The 22,159-nt window shown below is 38.2% G+C and overlaps 1 protein-coding gene across 4 annotated transcripts in view; it reads right to left on the bottom strand.

Moving 5' to 3' along the window:
- Positions 1 to 3,986: 3,986 nt before the first annotated feature.
- Positions 3,987 to 22,159, bottom strand: part of dab2 (DAB adaptor protein 2) — a 113,587-nt gene continuing 95,414 nt past the window's right edge. For all 4 annotated transcript variants that reach the window (XM_061966347.2, XM_061966348.2, XM_061966349.2 and 1 more), the window contains 5 exons: positions 14,888 to 15,005; positions 14,215 to 14,823; positions 4,497 to 4,669; positions 4,339 to 4,420; positions 3,987 to 4,260 (listed from right to left, as the gene is read on the bottom strand). In XM_061966347.2, coding sequence (XP_061822331.1) covers positions 4,358 to 4,420; positions 4,497 to 4,669; positions 14,215 to 14,823; positions 14,888 to 15,005 — 963 coding nt within the window. In that variant the 3' untranslated portion in view covers positions 3,987 to 4,260; positions 4,339 to 4,357. The remainder of the gene's footprint in view (positions 4,261 to 4,338; positions 4,421 to 4,496; positions 4,670 to 14,214; positions 14,824 to 14,887; positions 15,006 to 22,159) is intronic.

The raw sequence follows: 22,159 nt of genomic DNA, 5'->3' as shown, positions 1-22,159 counted from the left end.
TATAAAAATTCAGTGCATAAAAATTCATTGTAAAAAATAATTATATAAAAATTCAGTGCATAAGAATTCATGGGAAAAATTGTATAAAAATTCAGTGCATACAAATTCAGTGTAAAAAATAATTGTATACAAATTCAGCGCATAGAAATTCAGTGTAAAAAAATAATTGTATAAAAATTCAGTGTAAAAAATAATTGTATAAAAATTCAGTGTAAAAAATAATTGTATAAAAATTCAGTGCATAAAAATTCATTGTAAAAAATAATTATATAAAAATTCAGTGCATAAGAATTCATGGGAAAAATTGTATAAAAATTCAGTGCATACAAATTCAGTGTAAAAAATAATTGTATACAAATTCAGCGCATAGAAATTCAGTGTAAAAAAATAATTGTATAAAAATTCAGTGCATAAAAATTCAGTGTAAAAAAATAGTGTAAAAATTCAGTACATAAACATTCTGTGAAATAAATATTTTGAATTAGACCTAATTAAAGCTTCAAGTACTGCATATAGAAAAATTCCACTTTGAAATATTTTTTGGGAGAAAATATTGCATATTTTGCGTGTTTGCCGTACAAAAAAAAGTTTACCTTTGACAAAATGGGCATAAAACAAAAACATGGGGAAAAAATAACGTATAATTGACGGATAGATCTGAAGTTGATCTAAAGACTTAAGCATTGAAAGTAAAAAAAATTAATAAATATGTTTGACTTATTTTTAACACTTTTGTGAGTGGGGTCATTTTAGTGGAAATTTGTTTTATTTATGGTTTTTAAATCTCATTACTCAAATAATAATGAATTAAAATCAATGTTATGAATTATGGACACACACCATACTGTATATTACATTTTGGGGGAAAATGGGGAGCAAATATTGCACATTTTGTTGTGGCCATAAAAAACTGTGTTTTGACAAAAAGTGCATAAAACATAAAAATGTTTAAAAATATGTAACCCTTCTACAGTTGTATGACCAAGACCCTTCCGAGTCCGTGGCACCAGACTTTAGAGCACAGGTGTCTAACTCAAGGCCCGGGGGCCAGATGTGGGCCCCCGCTTCATTTTATTTGGCTCTGGAAAGCCTGTAAATAATATGTATCAATAAAGTACTGTAACTTTTCTGACTAAATGTATTCTTTCTTTCTATTTTGGGAGGAAAAAAATATATATACTCCATGTAATCACAAATTATGTTCAATTAAATATTGTCTTATTATGCAAAAAAATATATGATCAAATATTCAAACCATTGTTAAATAGAAATAAATACTAATAATGATTTTTTTTTTTTAAACAAAAAAAAACTCGCAGCACATGTGCCAAAATTTTACTGTAAAATTGCAGGTTTTTTTTATTTACAGTAAAAAAACAAACATGCTAACCGTTAACATGTTTATGTTAGCATGCTAACATTAAAGTTAGGGTGACCAGGTGTCATATACTGCGGCATGAAAGTGGACCGGGAGATTTTCAGTGACTATCCCACAGCTAAAGGGATGGCCTGTGGCCGAACAAAAGCAAAGGAATTGTGCGAGAACGTCATCGCTCACTATTCGGTACAGGAACATACCGACTACATAAAAGAAAACAACCTACCCTTTTCCGTAGCAACCGACGCCTCAAATAAAGGAACAAATAAGTGTTTTCCCATTGTGGTAAGGTATTTTCACTTTGATGAAGGCATCCAACATGTCCTGTTGGATTTTTATAGTGACAGCAACGAAACGTCAGAAGCCATAACAAACCAGCTGCTGGCAAAACTTGAGATGTCTGGCTTAGAGGTGAAAAACATGTCTGCATATGCAGCAGACAATGCCAGTGTCAATTGTGGCAAACATAACAGTGTGTATCAGAAGCTGAAACTGAGCCAAAAAGATGTGCTCCCTGCAAACTGTTTGGCCCATATTCTGCATAACGCAACCAGATATGCAGCAAGCAGCCTTGATGTTGATGTGGAAAAAAATTTTGTGGCATTTTTTTTTAATTATATATGTTAACTACATTTAAGTCCACACATGTTATGCTTTGTGGCACTCTGCACTTGAAAAGATTCATCTCAGTGGTCACTTTTTGAACACCACAATGTATTGAATAAATACAAATACTGTTAACAAACACTTGACTTTAATATTTTTTCCTATTCAGCCACACAAACATCATCTTTAAACCACTCAAAATTGTACTATAAATAAGAGTATACCAGAGTCCTATGTACACCATAGTAATTTATTGATATGCCGCATAATGTCCTCCTTTTTGGTGTCATGGAAATGGTCACCCTAATTAAAGTGCAAGCTTTTTGAGCTAATTTTGCAACCATTTAACCTAGAGTCACATAACTCGGTACGTGACAGCTGTTAACCGTTACTGTGCTAAAGGTAGCATGCTAGCAAGCTAACTTTTTTCATCTAATTTTACACTTTTTTTTTTCCATTTCCGCAGCCGTACACCTTACAGCCGTGTTACTTGAAATGTGCGGCGTGCTAACCGTTAGCATTCCGTCGTTAGCACACATGCTAAATGTTAGCATTTTAATGAAAATTTTAGGCTAGCTCTCGTGGAGAATGCATATATTTTTAAGAGTTCTTTCTTTATTCATAGTCATGTTTAAAGCAGCTAATATTTTCCCATGTGTACTCTTTTTGCTTGTATTTTATGTCCGCAGGTAAACTCTGTGCTTTACCTTGAAGGGGTTGGAATGTGGGAATATAGCCTACTCCCTTTTTTACCTTATCAGTATTAGAACAATGAGGCTGTATTCCTTTCGTTTGGCTTTCAGACCGCTTCTAGATGCCGCTATTAACGGACTGAAGGACTGGTCTCCTAAAGCATACTTGCCAACCTTGAGACCTCCGATTTCGGGAGGTGGGGGGGTGGGGGGCGTGGTCGGGGGGTGGGACGGGGGCGTGGTTGAGGGCGGGGGCGTGGTTAAGAGGGGAGGAGTATATTGTCAGCTAGAATTCACCAAGTCAAGTATTTCATACATATATATATATATACACATATATATATATATACACATATATATATACACATATACATATATATATATATATATATATATATATATATATCCTGAAAATATGCAAACAAAACTGTATTTAGATAATTGATACTTGCATAAATAAATCTTAAGGAATATAACATAACTTGGCTTCTGAGAGCTTCAAAATGTAATGAATAAAATGCTAAAGTTGTTGATAAACAAGCAATTATTTTAATAATTAAATATGGTCATTTTAAATGATCATTTAAAATGAGTGATTTCAAATATGTTTATTTTAATGTATAATTCTATGGCTGGATGTAACAAGGAGTCAGAAAAAATACAAATAAAAATACAATTAATTTTGATGTTTTTAGCAAAAAATAGTAAACATTTTTTTAATTTTTTTTTTTTAATTAATAAATATATTTATTTTTAGGTAAGATAAACATAATACAATTTATCTCTAGTCTGGATGATTTAGTTCTTGTCACCCCTGTTGTCATAAAGAAAAGGCTGTCCTCACTCAGGGGAGCTGGAGGGGGCGTAGCTTCCAGCTCCGGCTGAAAATCGGGAGATTTTTGGGAAAATATTTGTCCCGGGAGGTTTTCGGGAGAGGCGCTGAATTTCGGGAGTCTCCCGGAAAATTCGGGAGGGTTGGCAAGTATGCCTAAAGCTTTAGTAAAACTTGATAATATTCCTATTCTGTCTTGATGGTCCTTCTTACTCTGCATACATGTCATCTGAAAGAACTTGGGATTGACCAGTGACTAGTCAAACGTAACACTCTGTAGCTCTTTTTGGACAGTTACACCTAAAACTCTCGGGTTCTGACACTCGGCACCATCTTAAAAGTACGCCGGCTTCCCGCGACCCCCGGCAAGAGGTCTGGGGCACAGATAGCAGTCCCATCAAAATTTCGGCGGGAATTTTCTCGTTTTCCAACTTTCTGCATACGCTGGAGAACGTTTAAATGAACACATACACGCATCTGCAGCTTTATCATTATTTTATTTCTTCAATACAGACAACATCAGCAGTGGACCTCTTTGGACACTTCTCTCATACATCGCTTCATTTTTTTTTTTCATTTCTATCTTTTTTTTGTCACGCTTCAGCAGATCATGACATAACATCTGTTAGATCAACGCGCTCAATTACAAATCAGACAAATAACATCAAAGGAGACGAAGAGGTGTGGGCGGAGTCCATCTGTCGGATTGTTTTTAATCCCCAGGATGTCAATTCATGGAATCTTCATTTTGGCTGCAAAACATGACTAGGAGTTATTTCTTAAAGAGAAAAAAAAAAAACACCACAAAAAGGAATAAAGTGACTTCTTACTTTTGTTTTGTTTTTAGGGTCAAGCGAAGGGATTCCCAAAAGGATCCCCAAAGGCATCCGAGTTCTGAGCAACAGGAGCGGTCTGCCGTCAAGAAACACGATCATGATTATTGCATTGTTGCGTAACATGGCAGCAGTTTGAGGCTTTCCCTTTGTACCGTTGTGGCAGGCGGGGCCCCGAAGGGAGAGGAGTTGGGGGCTCCGAATGCTTGGTCAAACATGTCCACGTTGAGGCCTTGACCGGAGTTGTTTAAGGCCGGGCCAGAGGAGAAGGCGCCATCCAGGAGACCGGCGGCGTTCAGGCCGGGATCCGACGCCACTTTGGGAGCATCTGAAGAGAAAAAAAGACAAGACGTTGAGGGACCTTTGAAGAGAGCCGGATCCTTTCAAAGAGCCGTTCAAAAGACTGGCTCATTGTTATGTTTTTTTGTTTTTTTAATAAAGGAAACAATCACTACTATCATACATACAGGTAAAAGCCAGTAAATTAGAATATTTTGAAAAACTTGATTTATTTCAGTAATTGCATTCAAAAGGTGTAACTTGTACATTATATTTATTCATTGCACACAGACTGATGCATTCAAATGTTTATTAGGGCCCGCAATGGCCCATTGCAAAAGGACTCCCACAGGGAGTCCTTATGCAATGGGACATAAGGACCTATTGTTATTCGTTCGTTTTATTCTTTATTAGGGCCCGCAATGGCCCATTGCAAAAGGACTCCCACAGGGAGTCCTTATGCAATGGGACATAAGGACCTATTGTTCTTTATTATTCTTCCGCCGCCTCTTTGAGCACTAATTTGACCCACTTAACATGCTTCAAAACTCACCATATTTGACCCACCCATCAGGACCTGCGAAAATTGTCTTTTAATAAAAAAACTGAACCGCAAAAATCAAAATTGCGCTCTAGTGCCCCCTAGGAAAAAAACAAACTAGACTGCCTGTAACTCCCACTAGGAAGGTCGGAAAGACATGAAACAAAAACCTCTATGTAGGTCTGACTCAGACCTAACTTTCATAATGGTACATTCTCGGGCTAAAATCTACAGGAAGTTGGCAATTCCCCCTTCAAGACAAAAAAGTACTAAAAACAGTCACTTTTGCCTCTTTGAGCTGTAATTTGACCCCCTTAACATGCTTCAGAACTCACCAAACTGAACACACACATCAGGACTGGCTAAAACTGTGATCTAATGAAAAAACCTAACCCCAAATCTAAAAATTGTGCTCTACAGCAATTTTTTTATAAAACGCACAAAAAACTGCTCCTCGGATGAAAAATCTTACACAACTGCCTGTAACTCTCCCTGGGAAGGTCGGAGAGAGATGAAACAAAAACCTCTATGTAGGTCTCACTTAGACCTACATTTCATAAATTGACAACCCCCAGCAAAAATCAACAGGAAGTTTGCTATTCCCCCTTCAAAACAAATTTTTTGTAAAAACCGGTCTCCTTCCTTCAAAAACGAACTCCTCTGAGCGCGTTTGTCGTTTCGCCTTCAAACTAACACAGGAGAGAGATTGAACCCTTGTGATTACAACAACAGAAGCGCTTTTTAATTAACTGCTCCGGTTTTGATTTTATGACCCTTCAAAGACCCGCAGCGCTGATGCTGCTGCAATGCTGTTTTTTCAAGATGGCTGCTTAAAAGCAGGAAGCACCAACGTGCCCACACAATGCAGACAAGGTAGGTACACTAGACAAAAGTCTTGGGACACTTCAGACTACAAGTAGACAAAAGTATTGGGACACTTAGGACTAGCACCTGCCAAATACGCGGGCCCGAACAACGCTGCTTGCAGCTTTAATTTCATTTAATTTTGATGATTTGAAGTGGCAACAAATGAAAATCCAAAATTCCGTGTGTCACAAAATTAGAATATTACTTAAGGCTAATACAAAAAAGGGATTTTTAGAAATGTTGGCCAACTGAAAAGTATGAAAATGAAAAATATGAGCGTGTACAATACTCAATACTTGGTTGGAGCTCCTTTTGCCTCAATTACTGCGTTAATGCGGCGTGGCATGGAGTCGATGAGTTTCTGGCACTGCTCAGGTGTTATGAGAGCCCAGGTTGCTCTGATAGTGGCCTTCAACTCTTCTGCGTTTTTGGGTCTGGCATTCTGCATCTTCCTTTTCACAATACCCCACAGATTTTCTATGGGGCTAAGGTCAGGGGAGTTGGCGGGCCAATTTAGAACAGAAATACCATGGTCCGTAAACCAGGCACGGGTAGATTTTGCGCTGTGTGCAGGCGCCAAGTCCTGTTGGAACTTGAAATCTCCATCTCCATAGAGCAGGTCAGCAGCAGGAAGCATGAAGTGCTCTAAAACTTGCTGGTAGACGGCTGCGTTGACCCTGGATCTCAGGAAACAGAGTGGACCGACACCAGCAGATGACATGGCACCCCAAACCATCACTGATGGTGGAAACTTTACACTAGACTTCAGGCAACATGGATCCTGTGCCTCTCCTGTCTTCCTCCAGACTCTGGGACCTCGATTTCCAAAGGAAATGCAAAATTTGCTTTCGTCAGAAAACATGACTTTGGACCACTCAGCAGCAGTCCAGCTCTTTTTTTCCTTAGCCCAGGTGAGACGCTTTTCGCGCTGTTTCTTGGTCAACAGTGGCTTGACACGAGGTATGCGGCAGTTGAAACCCATGTCTTTCAAGCGTCTCTTGGTGGTGGATCTTGAAGCACTGACTCCAGCAGCTGTCCACTCCTTCTGAATCTCCCCCACATTTTTGAATGGTTTTTTTTTTTTCACAATCTTGACCAGGGCGCGGTGATCCCTATCGCTTGTACACTTTTTCTGACCACAGTTTTTCCTTCCCTTTGCCTCTCCATTAATGTGTTTGGACACAGAGCTCTGAGAACAGCCAGCCTCTTCAGCAATAACCTTTTGTGTCTTTCCCTCCTTGTGCAATGTGTCGACGGTTGCCTTTTGGACAGCTGTCAAATCTGAAGTCTTCCCCACGTTTGTGTAGGCTTCAGAACTGGACTGAGAGACCATTTAAAGCCCTTTGCAGGTGTTTTGAGGTGATCAGCTGATTAGTTTGTGGCACCAGGTGTCTTCAAAATTGAACCCTTACACAATATTCTAATTTTGTGACACACGGAATTTTGGATTTTCATTTGTTGCCACTTCAAATCATCAAAATTAAATGAAATAAACATTTGAATGCATCAGTCTGTGTGCAATGAATAAATATAATGTACAAGTTACACCTTTTGAATGCAATTACTGAAATAAATCAAGTTTTTCAAAATATTCTAATTTACTGGCTTTTACCTGTATATATATATATATATCTAAATAATTTAAATTACACAAATATTACACTAATGGTGGGAAATATTCTGAAATACTGGCTATAATTTCATTTTTTTTGTCTTTCCATTCTCAACATTTTATAAGGCGGTGCCATATTTCCATGTTTTGGCAGTGACATCACTAGTTTGAATTTTCTATGTTAAAATGTGTAGTAATTTAACTATATAGAATAAACAACAACAAATAATTACCGTATTTTCCGCACTATAAGGCGCACCGGATTATTAGCCGCACCTTCTATGAATTACATATTTCATAATTTTGTCCACCAATAAGCCGCCCCGGACTATAAGCCGCGCCTACGCTGCGCTAAAGTGAATGTCAAAAAAACAGTCAGATAGGTCAGTCAAACTTTAATAATATATTGAAAACCAGCGTTCTAACAACTCTGTCCCAAAATGTACGCAAATGTGCAATCACAAACATAGTAAAATTCAAAATGGTGTAGAGCAATAGCAACATAATGTTGCTCGAACGTTAATGTCACAACACACAAAATAAACATAGCGCTCACTTTCTGAAGTTATTCTTCATTCGTAAATCCTTCGAATTCTTCGTCTTCGGTGTCCGAATTGAAAAGTTGCGCAAGCGTGGGTTCCAAAATGGCCGGCTCCGTCTCTTCGAAGTCATCGGAGTCAGTGTCGCTGTTGTTGTCCAGTAGTTCTGTGAATCCTGCCTTCCGGAAAGCTCGGACCACAGTTGTGACCGAAATATCTGCCCAGGCATTTACGATCCACTGGCAAATGTTGGCGTATGTCGTCCGGCGCTGTCTGCCTGTCTTAGTGAAGGTGTGTTCGCCTTCGGTCATCCATTGTTCCCACGCCGTTCGCAGTCGTGATTTGAATGCCCTGTTGACACCAATATCCAGCGGTTGGAGTTCTTTGGTTAATCCACCCGGAATGACGGCGAGTGTTGTATTTGTGTGCTTCACTTGTTTTTTGACACCATCTGTGATGTGGGCGCGCATGGAGTCGTATATCAACATGGACGGAGCTGCGTGAAAAAAGCCACCCGGCCTCTTCGCGTAAACTTCCCTTAACCACTCGCTCATCTTTTCTTCATCCATCCATCCCTTCGAGTTAGCTTTTATGATGACGCCGGCTGGAAAGGTCTCTTTTGGCAAGGTCTTCCTTTTGAATATCACCATGGGTGGAAGTTTCTGGCCATTAGCATGGCAAGCTAGAACCACAGTGAAGGACGACTTCTCATTCCCTGTGGTGCGAATATTCACCGTACGTGCTCCCGTTGTATCAACAGTGCGGTTCACAGGAATATCAAAAGTCAGTGGAACCTCGTCCATGTTGATAATGTTCTCTGGCCGGATCTTTTTTTCAGCTATCTTGTTTTTACAATATGCACGGAAAGTAGCCAGCTTTTCTTTAAAGTCGTTAGGCAGTTGCTGTGAAATAGTGGTCCGTGTGCGGATGGAGAGATTGCGTCTTTTCATGAACCGGAAACACCAAGAAGCACCACCTTTAAAATCATCCAGGTGAAGTTCGCTTGCTAGCGTTGTTGCCTTCATTGGAATAGTGATGGTGCTGACACTTCTGCTTGCTGCTCTCTGCTCAACAACCCACTGTTCCAGTTTGTCCTCCAACTGTTGCCATCGTGCTTTGTTCCCTCGGAAACTCTGTTTTGTCTTCTTTACCTGGCGCAGGTCATCTTCTTGCTTCCTCCACCTACGCACCATTGATTCATTTATGTTATATTCTCTTGCTGCTGCTCTATTTCCGTGTTCTTCGGCATGACTTATTGCCTTAAGTTTAAATTCTGCGTTATACGCGTGTCGCTTAGTAGGAGCCATTTTGTAGTCTGGTCTTTACAGATGTAGACACACAAAGGAAATGAAACGAAATATCCGCGCGCTTCTTTTTCTTCCGGGGGCGGGTGGTTGCTTACAGTAGAAGAAGAAGCGCTTCCTGTTCTATGGGGGCGGGTGCTTACCTTGGCGGTTGCTTGCGTAGAAGAAGAAGCGCTTCCTGTTCTACCGGGAAAAAAGATGGCGGCTGTTTACCGAAGTTGCGAGATCGAAACTTTATGAAAATGAATCGTAATAAAGCGCACCGGGTTATAAGGCGCACTGTTAGCTTTTGAGAAAATTTGTGGTTTTTAGGTGCGCCTTATAGTGCGGAAAATACGGTAGTGGGAATAAAATTAATGGATATAAAAAGTAAAACAATAAAAAAATACTACGTACATTATACTATCATACCTGGTGTGTGTGTACGCTTGAACTACTACCCTTTAGAATAATGAACCCGAAAAGTGAATTCAAATATAAATAAATGAAAGAAACAGACATTTATATATAGAAAAAATATACACACATTAGGTTTGTATGGTATACCGGTACTACACACAGAGTACTTACAAGCAGACACAGTGTGTAGACAGAAAAGGGAGAATGGACGCATTTTGGCGAAAAAAACTAACAATAAAGGTGAAGTTATAACACAGAAACACCCTCAGGAAGAGATGCTTTAAGACATGGCTAGCTAGCTAATCACTAATCCGGACCTCCTTGGCGACAAATAAATTAAGTTTCTTACAAGCATCATTATCACTGGAGGACGAGGAATAGCTAAACATGCTTCACTACACACCGTAGGAGGATACAATAGCTCACCGGCGTCACAATGTAAACAAACGCCATGGGTGGATCTACACCCGACATCCACTGTAATGATGCCAAGTACAATAGTGTATCTAGTCGATACTACTATGATTACATCGATATTTTTTCCTTTTTTAAAAAAAAAAAAAAAAATCATACCATGTTTACAAAGTTAGGAAATATGTCCCTGGACACATGAGGACTTTGAATATGACCAATGTACGATCCTGTAACTACTTGGTATCGGATCCATACCTAAATGTGTGGTATCATCCAAAACTAATGTCAAGTATCAAAGAAGAGAAGAATAAGTGATTATTACATTTTAACAGAAGTGTAGATAGAACATGTTCAAACAGAAAATAAGCAGATATTAACAGTAAATGAACAAGTGGATTAATGATCAATTTTTACAGTTTGTCCCTCATAATGTGTACAAAATAATAGGTGTATAAATGACACAATATGTTACTGCATAGACTAATTAGGAGTCTTTGTTTGTTTACTTACTACTAAAAGACAAGTTGTCTATTTTATTTAAGGGCTAAATGACAATAATAAACATATGTTTCATGTCCACTAACATTTTTGGTTCAAATAAAGACAAAAATGAAATTTTTTTGTGCTCCCCCTTATTTAAAAAAGTACCGAAAAGTATCTAAATAATTTGAGTACCGGTACCAAAATATTGGTACTGTTACAACACTAATACACATTTATAAACACATGAGAGACACAAACACACAACTATATATTATATACATATATATAGTATACATACATATATACATACACCCAAACATATACACGTGTATACATACTTACACACACACACACACATTTATATATATATATATATGCATATATATATATGCATATATATACCGGTGTGTGTGTGTGTGTGTATATATATATATATATATATATATATATATGCATATATATATATATGCATATATATATATATATATATATATATATATACATATATATATATATATATATACATATATATATATACATGCATATATATATATACATATATATATGCATATATATATATATATATATATATATATATATACATACATACATATGCATATATATATATATATATATATATATATATATATATATATATATATATATATATATATATATATATATATATATATATACATATATATGCATATATATATACATATATGCATATATATATATATATATATATATATGCATATATATATACATACACATACCGTATTTTCCGCACTATAAGGCGCACCGGATTATTAGCCGCACCTTCTATGAATTACATATTTCATAATTTTGTCCACCAATAAGCCGCCCCGGACTAAAAGCCGCGCCTACGCTGCGCTAAAGTGAATGTCAAAAAAACGCTGCGCTAAAGTGAATGTCAAAAAAACAGTCAGATAGTTCAGTCAAACTTTAATAATATATTAAAAACCAGCGTTCTAACAACTCTGTCCCAAAATGTACGCAAATGTGCAATCACAAACATAGTAAAATTCAAAATGGTGTAGAGCAATAGTAACATAATGTTGCTCGAACGTTAATGTCACAACACACAAAATAAACATAGCGCTCACCTTCTGAAGTTATTCTTCATTCGTAAATCCTTCGAATTCTTCGTCTTCGGTGTCCGAATTGAAAAATTGCGCAAGCGTGGGATCCAAAATGGCCGGTTCCGTCTCGTAGAAGTCATCGGGAGTCAGTGTCGCTGTTGTTCTGTGAATCCTGCCTTCCGGAAAGCTCGGACCACAGTTGTGACCGAAATATCTGCCCAAGCATTTATGATCCACTGGCAGATGTTGGCGTATGTCGTCCGAGGCTGTCTGCCCGTCTTAGTGAAGGTGTGTTCGCCTTCGGAGCTGTGTGAAAAAAGCCACCCGGCCTCTTCGCGTAAACTTCCCTTAACCACTCGCTCATCTTTTCTTCATCCATCCATCCCTTCGAGTTAGCTTTTATGATGACGCCGGCTGGAAAGGTCTCTTTTGGCAAGGTCTTCCTTTTGAATATCACCATGGGTGGAAGTTAGCATGGCAAGCTAGAACCACAGTGAAGGATGACTTCTCATTCCCTGTGGAGCGAATATTCACCGTACGTGCTCCCGTTCCACAGTGCGGTTCAGTTGCTGTGAAATACGGTAGTAATCCGTGTGCGGATGGAGAGATTGCGTCTTTTTATGAACCGGATCGTTTAGCAGGAGCCATTTTGTGGTCTTTACAGATGTAAACAGGAAATGAAACGTACGGTGATATCCGCGCGTTTTTTCTTCTTCTTCCGGGGGCGGGTGAAGCGCTTCCTGTTCTATGGGGGCGGGTGAAGCGCTTCCTGTTCTATGGGGGCGGGTGCTTTCCTTGGCGGTTGCTTGCGTAGAAGAAGAAGCGCTTCCTGTTCTACCGGGAAAAAAGATGGCGGCTGTTTACCGAAGTTGCGAGACCGAAACTTTATGAAAATGAATCGTAATAAAGCGCACCGGGTTATAAGGCGCACTGTCAGCTTTTGAGAAAAATTGTGGTTTTTAGGTGCGCCTTATAGTGCGGAAAATACGGTACATATATATATACATATGCATATATATATATATATATATATATATACATATATATATGCATATATATATACATATATGCATATATATATATATATGCATATATATACATATATATATATGCATATATATATACATATGCATATATATATATATATGCATATATATATATACATATATATATGCATATATATATATACATATACATATATGCATATATATATATACATATATATATATATATGCATATATATATATGCATATATATATATACATATATATATATATGCATATATATACATATATATGCATATATATACATATATATATATATATGCATATATATACATATATATATATGCATATATATACATATATATATATATATATATATATATACACACACACATATATATATATACACACATATATATATATATATACACGCATATATATACATATATATATATATATATATATATACACATATATTTATATATATATATATATATACACACACTGTGTATACATACACATATATACATACATAAAAATATGCATATATATACACACACACACGTACATATATACATATACACACATACATATATAAAATATATTTTTTTAATAAAAAAAAAGTTTAACCCAAATGCTGCTAAATTTCCTTTGAATCTGACTGTAAAAAGTAAAAAGTAAAAAAGTTTAAGTAATAAAAAAATAAAAAAATTGCAAATATAAAACCAATTTTCTTCAACTAAGAAATGATTCACAGTAAAACAAAAATAAAAAAGTTTTCTGAAAGTAAAAAAAAACTATTTGGAATTATAAAAAGAAATTCAATTTAAAAAAATGTTTTGCAAGGAAAGAAATAATCTTCAAGTTAAAACTTTTGGCAGTAATATTTCACCCATAATTTGCACCCTACGACCACAGATGGGTTTTTTTGCGCATGGTGCCGTCCGCAAAAAAATAAAGAAAAACTAAACTTACAGGTTGAGCTTGTTTAACAGTTATAACTTGAAGAAACATGTCTGTATATTTTCAAATCCTTTTTTTTATTTTTATTTTTTTATTTAAGAATTGTTTTTATATACTTGGAAATGGTTTGTTTAATGGAAGAACAGTTTTTAACAGTAATTTCACTCCATACAGTTGCCGGTCGGGTGGTGCAGGGTGGGATGGGTGAATTAGCACGTGCATAAAAACGGCTCCCAAACAAACGACTCTTAACTGGGAATCGGTTCTCATCGTTCACCTAAAAGAGCTGTTCAAAAGACTCGATTTGTTCGCGAACGCCACATCTCTACCTGAGGAAAGGTGTGCGCCCCCTGCTGGTGCCTTACCGTTAGTCACTGGTATTTGATTGATGTCAAAGTCGTCGTGGTCGGCGGCGTCTTGGGCCATGCCGACTTTATTGGAGAAGTACTGGTCGAAAGCCCCCGATTCTTTGCCGTCGGGAGCGGCGGGGGTCACCTGCTCGCCTTTCCTGGCAGGGATGGCGGGGGGCTTGGCCAGCTGGAAATCCTTGAACATGTCCTTCCCGGTCTTCTTCTCCTTCTCCCCGAGGGGGTCCAGGGCGGTGAAGGCATTGTTCTCAACCTTGGGCGGCTCCTTCGCCGGCAGCCGCGGGGGCGGTCGGGACGGGCCCGGCTGCTCGCCCATCATGTGGAAGGGGCCCGGCTGGAAAGGGTTGGTGGAGGCCGGCTGACCCCAACCCGGAGCCCCGAGCGGGCCGACAGGAGGAGGCTGACCCCAGGCGTGGGGCGGGGCGCCGAACTGAGGCGGCATCTGCTGGCCCCAGGCGGCGGGGGGGATGGGGAGACCGCCGAAGGCGGACGGCTGCGGGTAGGCGGGCCTGGGGGGCCCGTACATGGACGGTGCCACAGTGGAGGCTCCCCACATGCCGGCTGCAGGGATGCCGGTGCTGGCTGCTGGACCCAACTGCAGATCTCCTGGACGTGACCACATTTTGTGTAAACGCCGGTCAAAAACTCTTGAATAAAAGACGGAGCTTACCTAAAGCCGCCATGGACGACGGAGCGGACTTGTTGAAGAGGTCACCCGCGGCCGATGACCCGGCAGGCTGACCGGGAGCGGCGAAGAGTTCTGCTCCGAACAAGTCATTTGCTGTGGACTATTAAGGGATGGTAGTGAGGTCAAGCTCCATGTGCCCTAGTCCTTTTAAAAAGTCCCCGAGCATACTTTGGTCCATTATTATGGGCCTGCTGCAATGCAAGCAGCCCATATTATTATTGCAGCTTGGTATGTGACACATGCTAACTGATAGCATGCTAAAATTAGCATGCTAACGTTTTGAGCTAGTTTTGCAACTGTTTACCCCAGAGTCATATAACTTGGTACGTGACACTTGATACATTTTAGCATGCAAATGATAGCATGCTACTATTAGCATGCTAGCATGCTAAAATTAATGTGGGCCACATCCAAGCGTTAGCATGCTAAAATTAAAGTGCTAACTTTTTGACCTAGTTTTGCAACCGTTTACCCCAGAGTCATATAACTTGGTATGTGACACTTGATACATTTTAGCATGCAAATGATAGCATGCTACTATTAGCATGCTAGCATGCTAAAATTAATGTGGGCCACATCCAAGCGTTAGCATGCTAAAATTAAAGTGCTAACTTTTTGACCTAGTTTTGCAACCGTTTACCCCAGAGTCATATAACTTGGTATGTGACACTTGATACATTTTAGCATAGAAATGATAGCATGCTACCATTAGCATGCTAAAATGAATGTGCTAACTTTTTCAGCTAGTTTTGCAACCGTTTACCCCAGAGTCATATAACTTGGTACGCGACACTTGTAAACTGTTAGCATGCAAGCGCTAGCATGCTAAATTTAAAGTGCTAACTTTTTTTTGCTAAATTTACTTTTTTTTCTCTAATTCCCCAGCAATACACCTTAGAGTCATATAACTTGGTATGTGACACAAGCTAACTATTATCATGCTACCGTTAGCTTGCTAGCATGCTAAAATTAATGTGCTAACTTTTTCAGCTAGTTTTGCAACTGTTTACCCCAGAGTCATATAACTTGGTACGAGACACTTGTAAATTGTTAGCATGCAAGCATTAGCATGCTAAAATTAAAGTGCTAACTTTTTTTTGCTAAAATGTTCCTTTTTTTCCCCCTCTAATTCCCCAGCAATACACCTTAGAGTCATATAACTTGGTATGTGACACTAGCTAATTATTATCATGCTCACGTTAGCTTGCTAGCATGCCAACACTAGTGTGCTAACTTTTTCAGCTAGTTTTGCAACCGTTTACCCCAGAGTCATATAACTTGGTACGTGACACTTGCAAACTGTTAGCATGCAAGCGCTAACATGCTAAATTTAAAGTGCTAACTTTTTTTGCTAAATTTACTTTTTTTTCTCTGTAATTCCCCAGCAATACACCTTAGAGTCATATAACTTGGTATGTGACACAAGCTAACTATTATCATGCTCATGTTAGCTTGCTAGCATGCTAACATTAGCGTGCTAACTTTTTGAGCTAGTTTTGCAACCGTTTACCTCAGAGTCATATAACTTGGTATGTGACATTTGTTAAATTTTAGCATGCAAATGATAGCATGCTAATGCTAGCATGCTAAAATTAATGTGCTAACTTTTTCAGCTAGTTTTGCAACCGTTTACCCCAGAGTCATATAACTTGGTACGTGACACTTGCAAACTGCTAGCATGCAAGCGCTAGCATGCTAAATTTAAAGTGCTAACTTTTTTTTTGCTAAATTTACTTTCTTTTCTCTAATTCCCCAGCAATACACCTTAGAGTCATATAACTTGGTATGTGACACAAGCTAACTATTATCATGCTACCGTTAGCTTGCTAGCATGCTAACTTTTTCAGCTAGTTTTGCAACCGTTTACCCCAGAGTCATATAACTTGGTACGTGACACTTTTAAATTGTTAGCATGCAAGTGTTAGCATGCTAAAATTAAAGTGCTAACTTTTTTTTTTGCTAAATTTACTTTTTATTCCCTCTAATTCCCCAGCAATACACCTTAGAGTCATATAACTTGGTATGTGACACAAGCTAACTATTATCATGCTACCGTTAGCTTGCTAGCATGCTAAAATTAATGTGCTAACTTTTTCAGCTAGTTTTGCAACCGTTTACCCCAGAGTCAAATAACTTGGTACGCAACACTTGTAAACTGTTAGCATGCAAGCGCTAGCATGCTAAATTTAAAGTGCTAACTTTTTTTGCTAAATTTACTTTTTTTTCTCTCTAATTCCCCAGCAATACACCTTAGAGTCATATAACTTGGTATGTGACACATGCTAACTATTATCATGCTACCGTTAGCTTGCTAGCATGCTAACTTTTTCAGCTAGTTTTGCAACCGTTTACCCCAGAGTCATATAACTTGGTACGTGACACTTTTAAATTGTTAGCATGCAAGTGTTAGCATGCTAAAATTAAAGTGCTAACTTTTTTTTGTGCTAAATTTACTTTTGTTTCCCTCTAATTCCCCAGCAATACACCTTAGAGTCATATAACTTGGTATGTGACACAAGCTAACTATTATCATGCTACCGTTAGCTTGCTAGCATGCTAAAATTAATGTGCTAACTTTTTCAGCTAGTTTTGCAACCGTTTACCCCAGAGTCAAATAACTTGGTACGCAACACTTGTAAACTGTTAGCATGCAAGCGCTAGCATGCTAAATTTAAAGTGCTAACTTTTTTTGCTAAATTTACTTTTTTTTCTCTGTAATTCCCCAGCAATACACCTTAGAGTCATATAACTTGGTATGTGACACATGCTAACTATTATCATGCTACCGTTAGCTTGCTAGCATGCTAACTTTTTCAGCTAGTTTTGCAACCGTTTACCCCAGAGTCATATAACTTGGTACGTGACACTTTTAAATTGTTAGCATGCAAGTGTTAGCATGCTAAAATTAAAGTGCTAACTTTTTTTTGTGCTAAATTTACTTTTGTTTCCCTCTAATTCCCCAGCAATACACCTTAGAGTCATATAACTTGGTATGTGACACAAGCTAACTATTATCATGCTACCGTTAGCTTGCTAGCATGCTAAAATTAATGTGCTAACTTTTTCAGCTAGTTTTGCAACCGTTTACCCCAGAGTCAAATAACTTGGTACGCAACACTTGTAAACTGTTAGCATGCAAGCGCTAGCATGCTAAATTTAAAGTGCTAACTTTTTTTGCTAAATTTACTTTTTTTTCTCTCTAATTCCCCAGCAATACACCTTAGAGTCATATAACTTGGTATGTGACACATGCTAACTATTATCATGCTACCGTTAGCTTGCTAGCATGCTAACTTTTTGAGCTAGTTTTGCAATCATTTACCCCAGAGTCATATAACTTGGTACGTGACACTTTTAAATTGTTAGCATGCAAGTGTTAGCATGCTAAAATTAAAGTGCTAACTTTTTTTTTGTGCTAAATTTACTTTTTTCCCCCCTCTAATTCCCCAGCAATACACCTTAGAGTCATATAACTTGGTATGTGACACAAGCTAACTATTATCATGCTACCGTTAGCTTGCTAGCATGCTAAAATTAATGTGCTAACTTTTTCAGCTAGTTTTGCAACCGTTTACCCCAGAGTCAAATAACTTGGTACGCAACACTTGTAAACTGTTAGCATGCAAGCGCTAGCATGCTAAATTTAAAGTTCTAACTTTTTTTGCTAAATTTACTTTTTTTTCTCTCTAATTCCCCAGCAATACACCTTAGAGTCATATAACTTGGTATGTGACACATGCTAACTATTATCATGCTACCGTTAGCTTGCTAGCATGCTAACTTTTTCAGCTAGTTTTGCAACCGTTTACCCCAGAGTCATATAACTTGGTACGTGACACTTTTAAATTGTTAGCATGCAAGTGTTAGCATGCTAAAATTAAAGTGCTAACTTTTTTTTGTGCTAAATTTACTTTTGTTTCCCTCTAATTCCCCAGCAATACACCTTAGAGTCATATAACTTGGTATGTGACACAGGCTAACTATCATCATGCTACCGTTAGCTTGCTAGCATGCTAACATTAATGTGCTAACTTTTTCAGCTAGTTTTGCAACCGTTTACCCCAGAGTCAGATAACTTGGTACGCAACACTTGTAAACTGTTAGCATGCAAGCGCTAGCATGCTAAATTTAAAGTGCTAACTTTTTTTGCTAAATTTACTTTTTTTTCTCTTTAATTCCCCAGCAATACACCTTAGAGTCATATAACTTGGTATGTGACACAAGCTAACTATTATCATGCTCACGTTAGCTTGCTAGCATGCTAAAATTAATGTGCTAACTTTTTCAGCTAGTTTTGCAACCGTTTACCCCAGAGTCATATAACTTGGTACGCGACACTTGTAAACTGTTAGCATGCAAGCGCTAGCATGCTAAATTTAAAGTGCTAACTTTTTTTGCTAAATTTACTTTTTTTTCTCTTTAATTCCCAGCAATACACCTTAGAGTCATATAACTTGGTATGTGACACAAGCTAACTATTATCATGCTACCGTTAGCTTGCTAGCATGCTAACTTTTTCAGCTAGTTTTGCAACCGTTTACCCCAGAGTCATATAACTTGGTATATGACACTTGTAAACTGCTAGCATGCAAGCATTAGTATGCTAAAATTAAAGTGCTAACTTTTTTTTTGCTAAATTTACTTTTTATTCCCTCTAATTCCCCAGCAATACACCTTAGAGTCATATAACTTGGTATGTGACACAAGCTAACTATTATCATGCTCACGTTAGCTTGCTAGCTTGCTAAAATTAGCATGCTAACTTTTTCAGCTAGTTTTACAACCGTTTACTCTAGAGACATAACTTGGTACGAGACACTTGCAAACTGTTAGCATGCAAGCGTTAGCATGCTAAAATTAAAGTGCTAACTTTTTTTGGCTAAACTTTTTTCCCCCTCTAATTCCCCAGCAATACACCTTAGAGTCATATAACTTGGTATGTGACACAAGCTAACTATTATCATGCTACCATTAGCTTGCTAGCATGCTAACTTTTTCAGCTAGTTTTGCAACCGTTTACCCCAGAGTCATATAACTTGGTACGAGACACTTGTAAATTGTTAGCATGCAAGTGTTAGCATGCTAAAATTAAAGTGCTAACTTTTTTTTTTGCTAAATTTACTTTTTTTCCCCTCTAATTCCCCAGCAATACACCTTAGAGTCATATAACTTGGTATGTGACACAAGCTAACTATTATCATGCTCACGTTAGCTTGCTAGCATGCTAAAATTAATGTGCTAACTTTTTCAGCTAGTTTTGCAACCGTTTACCCCAGAGTCATATAACTTGGTACGAGACACTTGTAAATTGTTAGCATGCAAGCGTTAGCATGCTAAAATTAAAGTGCTAACTTTTTTTGGCTAAACTTTTTTTCCCCTCTAATTCCCCAGCAATACACCTTAGAGTCATATAACTTGGTATGTGACACAAGCTAACTATTATCATGCTACCATTAGCTTGCTAGCATGCTAACTTTTCCAGCTAGTTTTGCAACTGTTTACCCCAGAGACATAACTTGGTACGTGACACTTGCAAACTGTTAGCATGCAAGTATTAGCATGCTAAAATTAAAGTGCAAACTTTTTTTTTGCTAAATTTTTTTTTCTCTAATTCCCCACCAATACAACTTAGTCATATAACTTGGTATGTGACACAAGCTAACTATTATCATGCTCACGTTAGCTTGCTAGCATGCTAAAATTAGCATGCTAACTTTTTCAGCTAGTTTTGCAACCGTTTACCCCAGAGTCATATCACTTGGTATATGACACTTGTAAATTGTTAGCATGCAAGCGTTAGCATGCTAAAATTAAAGTGCTAACTTTTTTTTGCTAAATTTACTTTTTTCCCCCCTCTAATGCCCTAGCAATACACCTTAGTCATATAACTTGGTATGTGACACAAGCTAATTATTATCATGCTCACGTTAGCTTGCTAGTATGCTAACATTAGCGTGCTAACTTTTTGAGCTAGTTTTGCACCCGTTTACCCCAGAGTCATATAACTTGGTATGTGACACTTGTTAACTTTTAGCATGCAAACGATAGCATGCTAGCTAGCTAACTTAAGCATGCTAACTTTTTCATCTAATTTTACACTTTTTTCTCTATTTCCGAAGCCATACACCTTACAGTCGTGTTAATTGACATGTGAGACCCTAGCCCTAACCCTAACCCTAACCAGTTATCAAACTGCTGTGTCTGATTTGCAAGTATGACAATAAGTTTTAGCGACTTCCTCCCGGTCAACTTCCTTTGTTTTCACATTCTCAAAGTGCACACTTCTAGAAAGTGCGCAACCTAACCCTAACCCCAACCCCAACCCCAACACCAACCCTAACCCTAACCAGTTATCAAACTGCTATGTCTCATTTGCAAGTATGACAATAAGTTTTAGCGACTTCCTCCGGGTTAACGTCCTTTGTTTTCACATTCTCAAAGTGCGCACTTCAAGAAAGTGCGCAACCTAACCGTAACCCAAACCCCAACCCTAACCCTAACCCTAACCAGTTATCAAACTGCTCTGTCTCATTTGCAAGTATGACAATAAGTTTTAGCGACTTCCTCCCGGTCAACTTCCTTTGTTTTCACATTCTCAAAGTGCGCACTTCGAGAAAGCGTGCACCCTAACCCAAACCCCAACCCCAACCCCAACCCCAGTTATCAAACTGCTATGTCTCATTTGCAAGTATGACAATAAGTTTTGGAGACTTCGTCCCGGTCAACTTCCTTTGTTTTCACATTCTCAAAGTGCGCACGTCTAGAAAGTGCGTCAACCTAACCCAAACCCCAACCCCAACCCCAACCCTAACCCTAACCAGTTATCAAACTGCTATGTCTCATTTGCAAGTATGACAATAAGTTTTAGCGACTTCCTCCGGGTTAACGTCCTTTGTTTTCACATTCTCAAAGTGCGCACTTCTAGAAAGTGCGCAACCTAACCGTAACCCAAACCCCAACCCCAACCCTAACCCTAACCCTAACCAGTTATCAAACTGCTATGTCTCATTTGCAAGTATGACAATAAGTTTTAGCGACTTCCTTCGGGTTAACGTCCTTTGTTTTCACATTCTCAAAGTGCGCACTTCTAGAAAGTACGCAACCTAACCCTAACCCCAACCCCAACCCCAACCCCAACACCAACCCTAACCCTAACCCTAACCAGTTATCAAACTGCTACGTCTCATTTGCAAGTATGACAATAAGTTTTAGCGACTTCCTCCCGGTCAACTTCCTTTGTTTTCACATTCTCAA

Source organism: Nerophis lumbriciformis, linkage group LG11 (assembly GCF_033978685.3).
Source record: "Nerophis lumbriciformis linkage group LG11, RoL_Nlum_v2.1, whole genome shotgun sequence".
NCBI lineage: Eukaryota > Metazoa > Chordata > Actinopteri > Syngnathiformes > Syngnathidae > Nerophis > Nerophis lumbriciformis.
The sequence above is the reverse complement of the archived record's forward strand: the minus strand, read 5'-3'. Positions and strand labels throughout refer to the sequence as shown.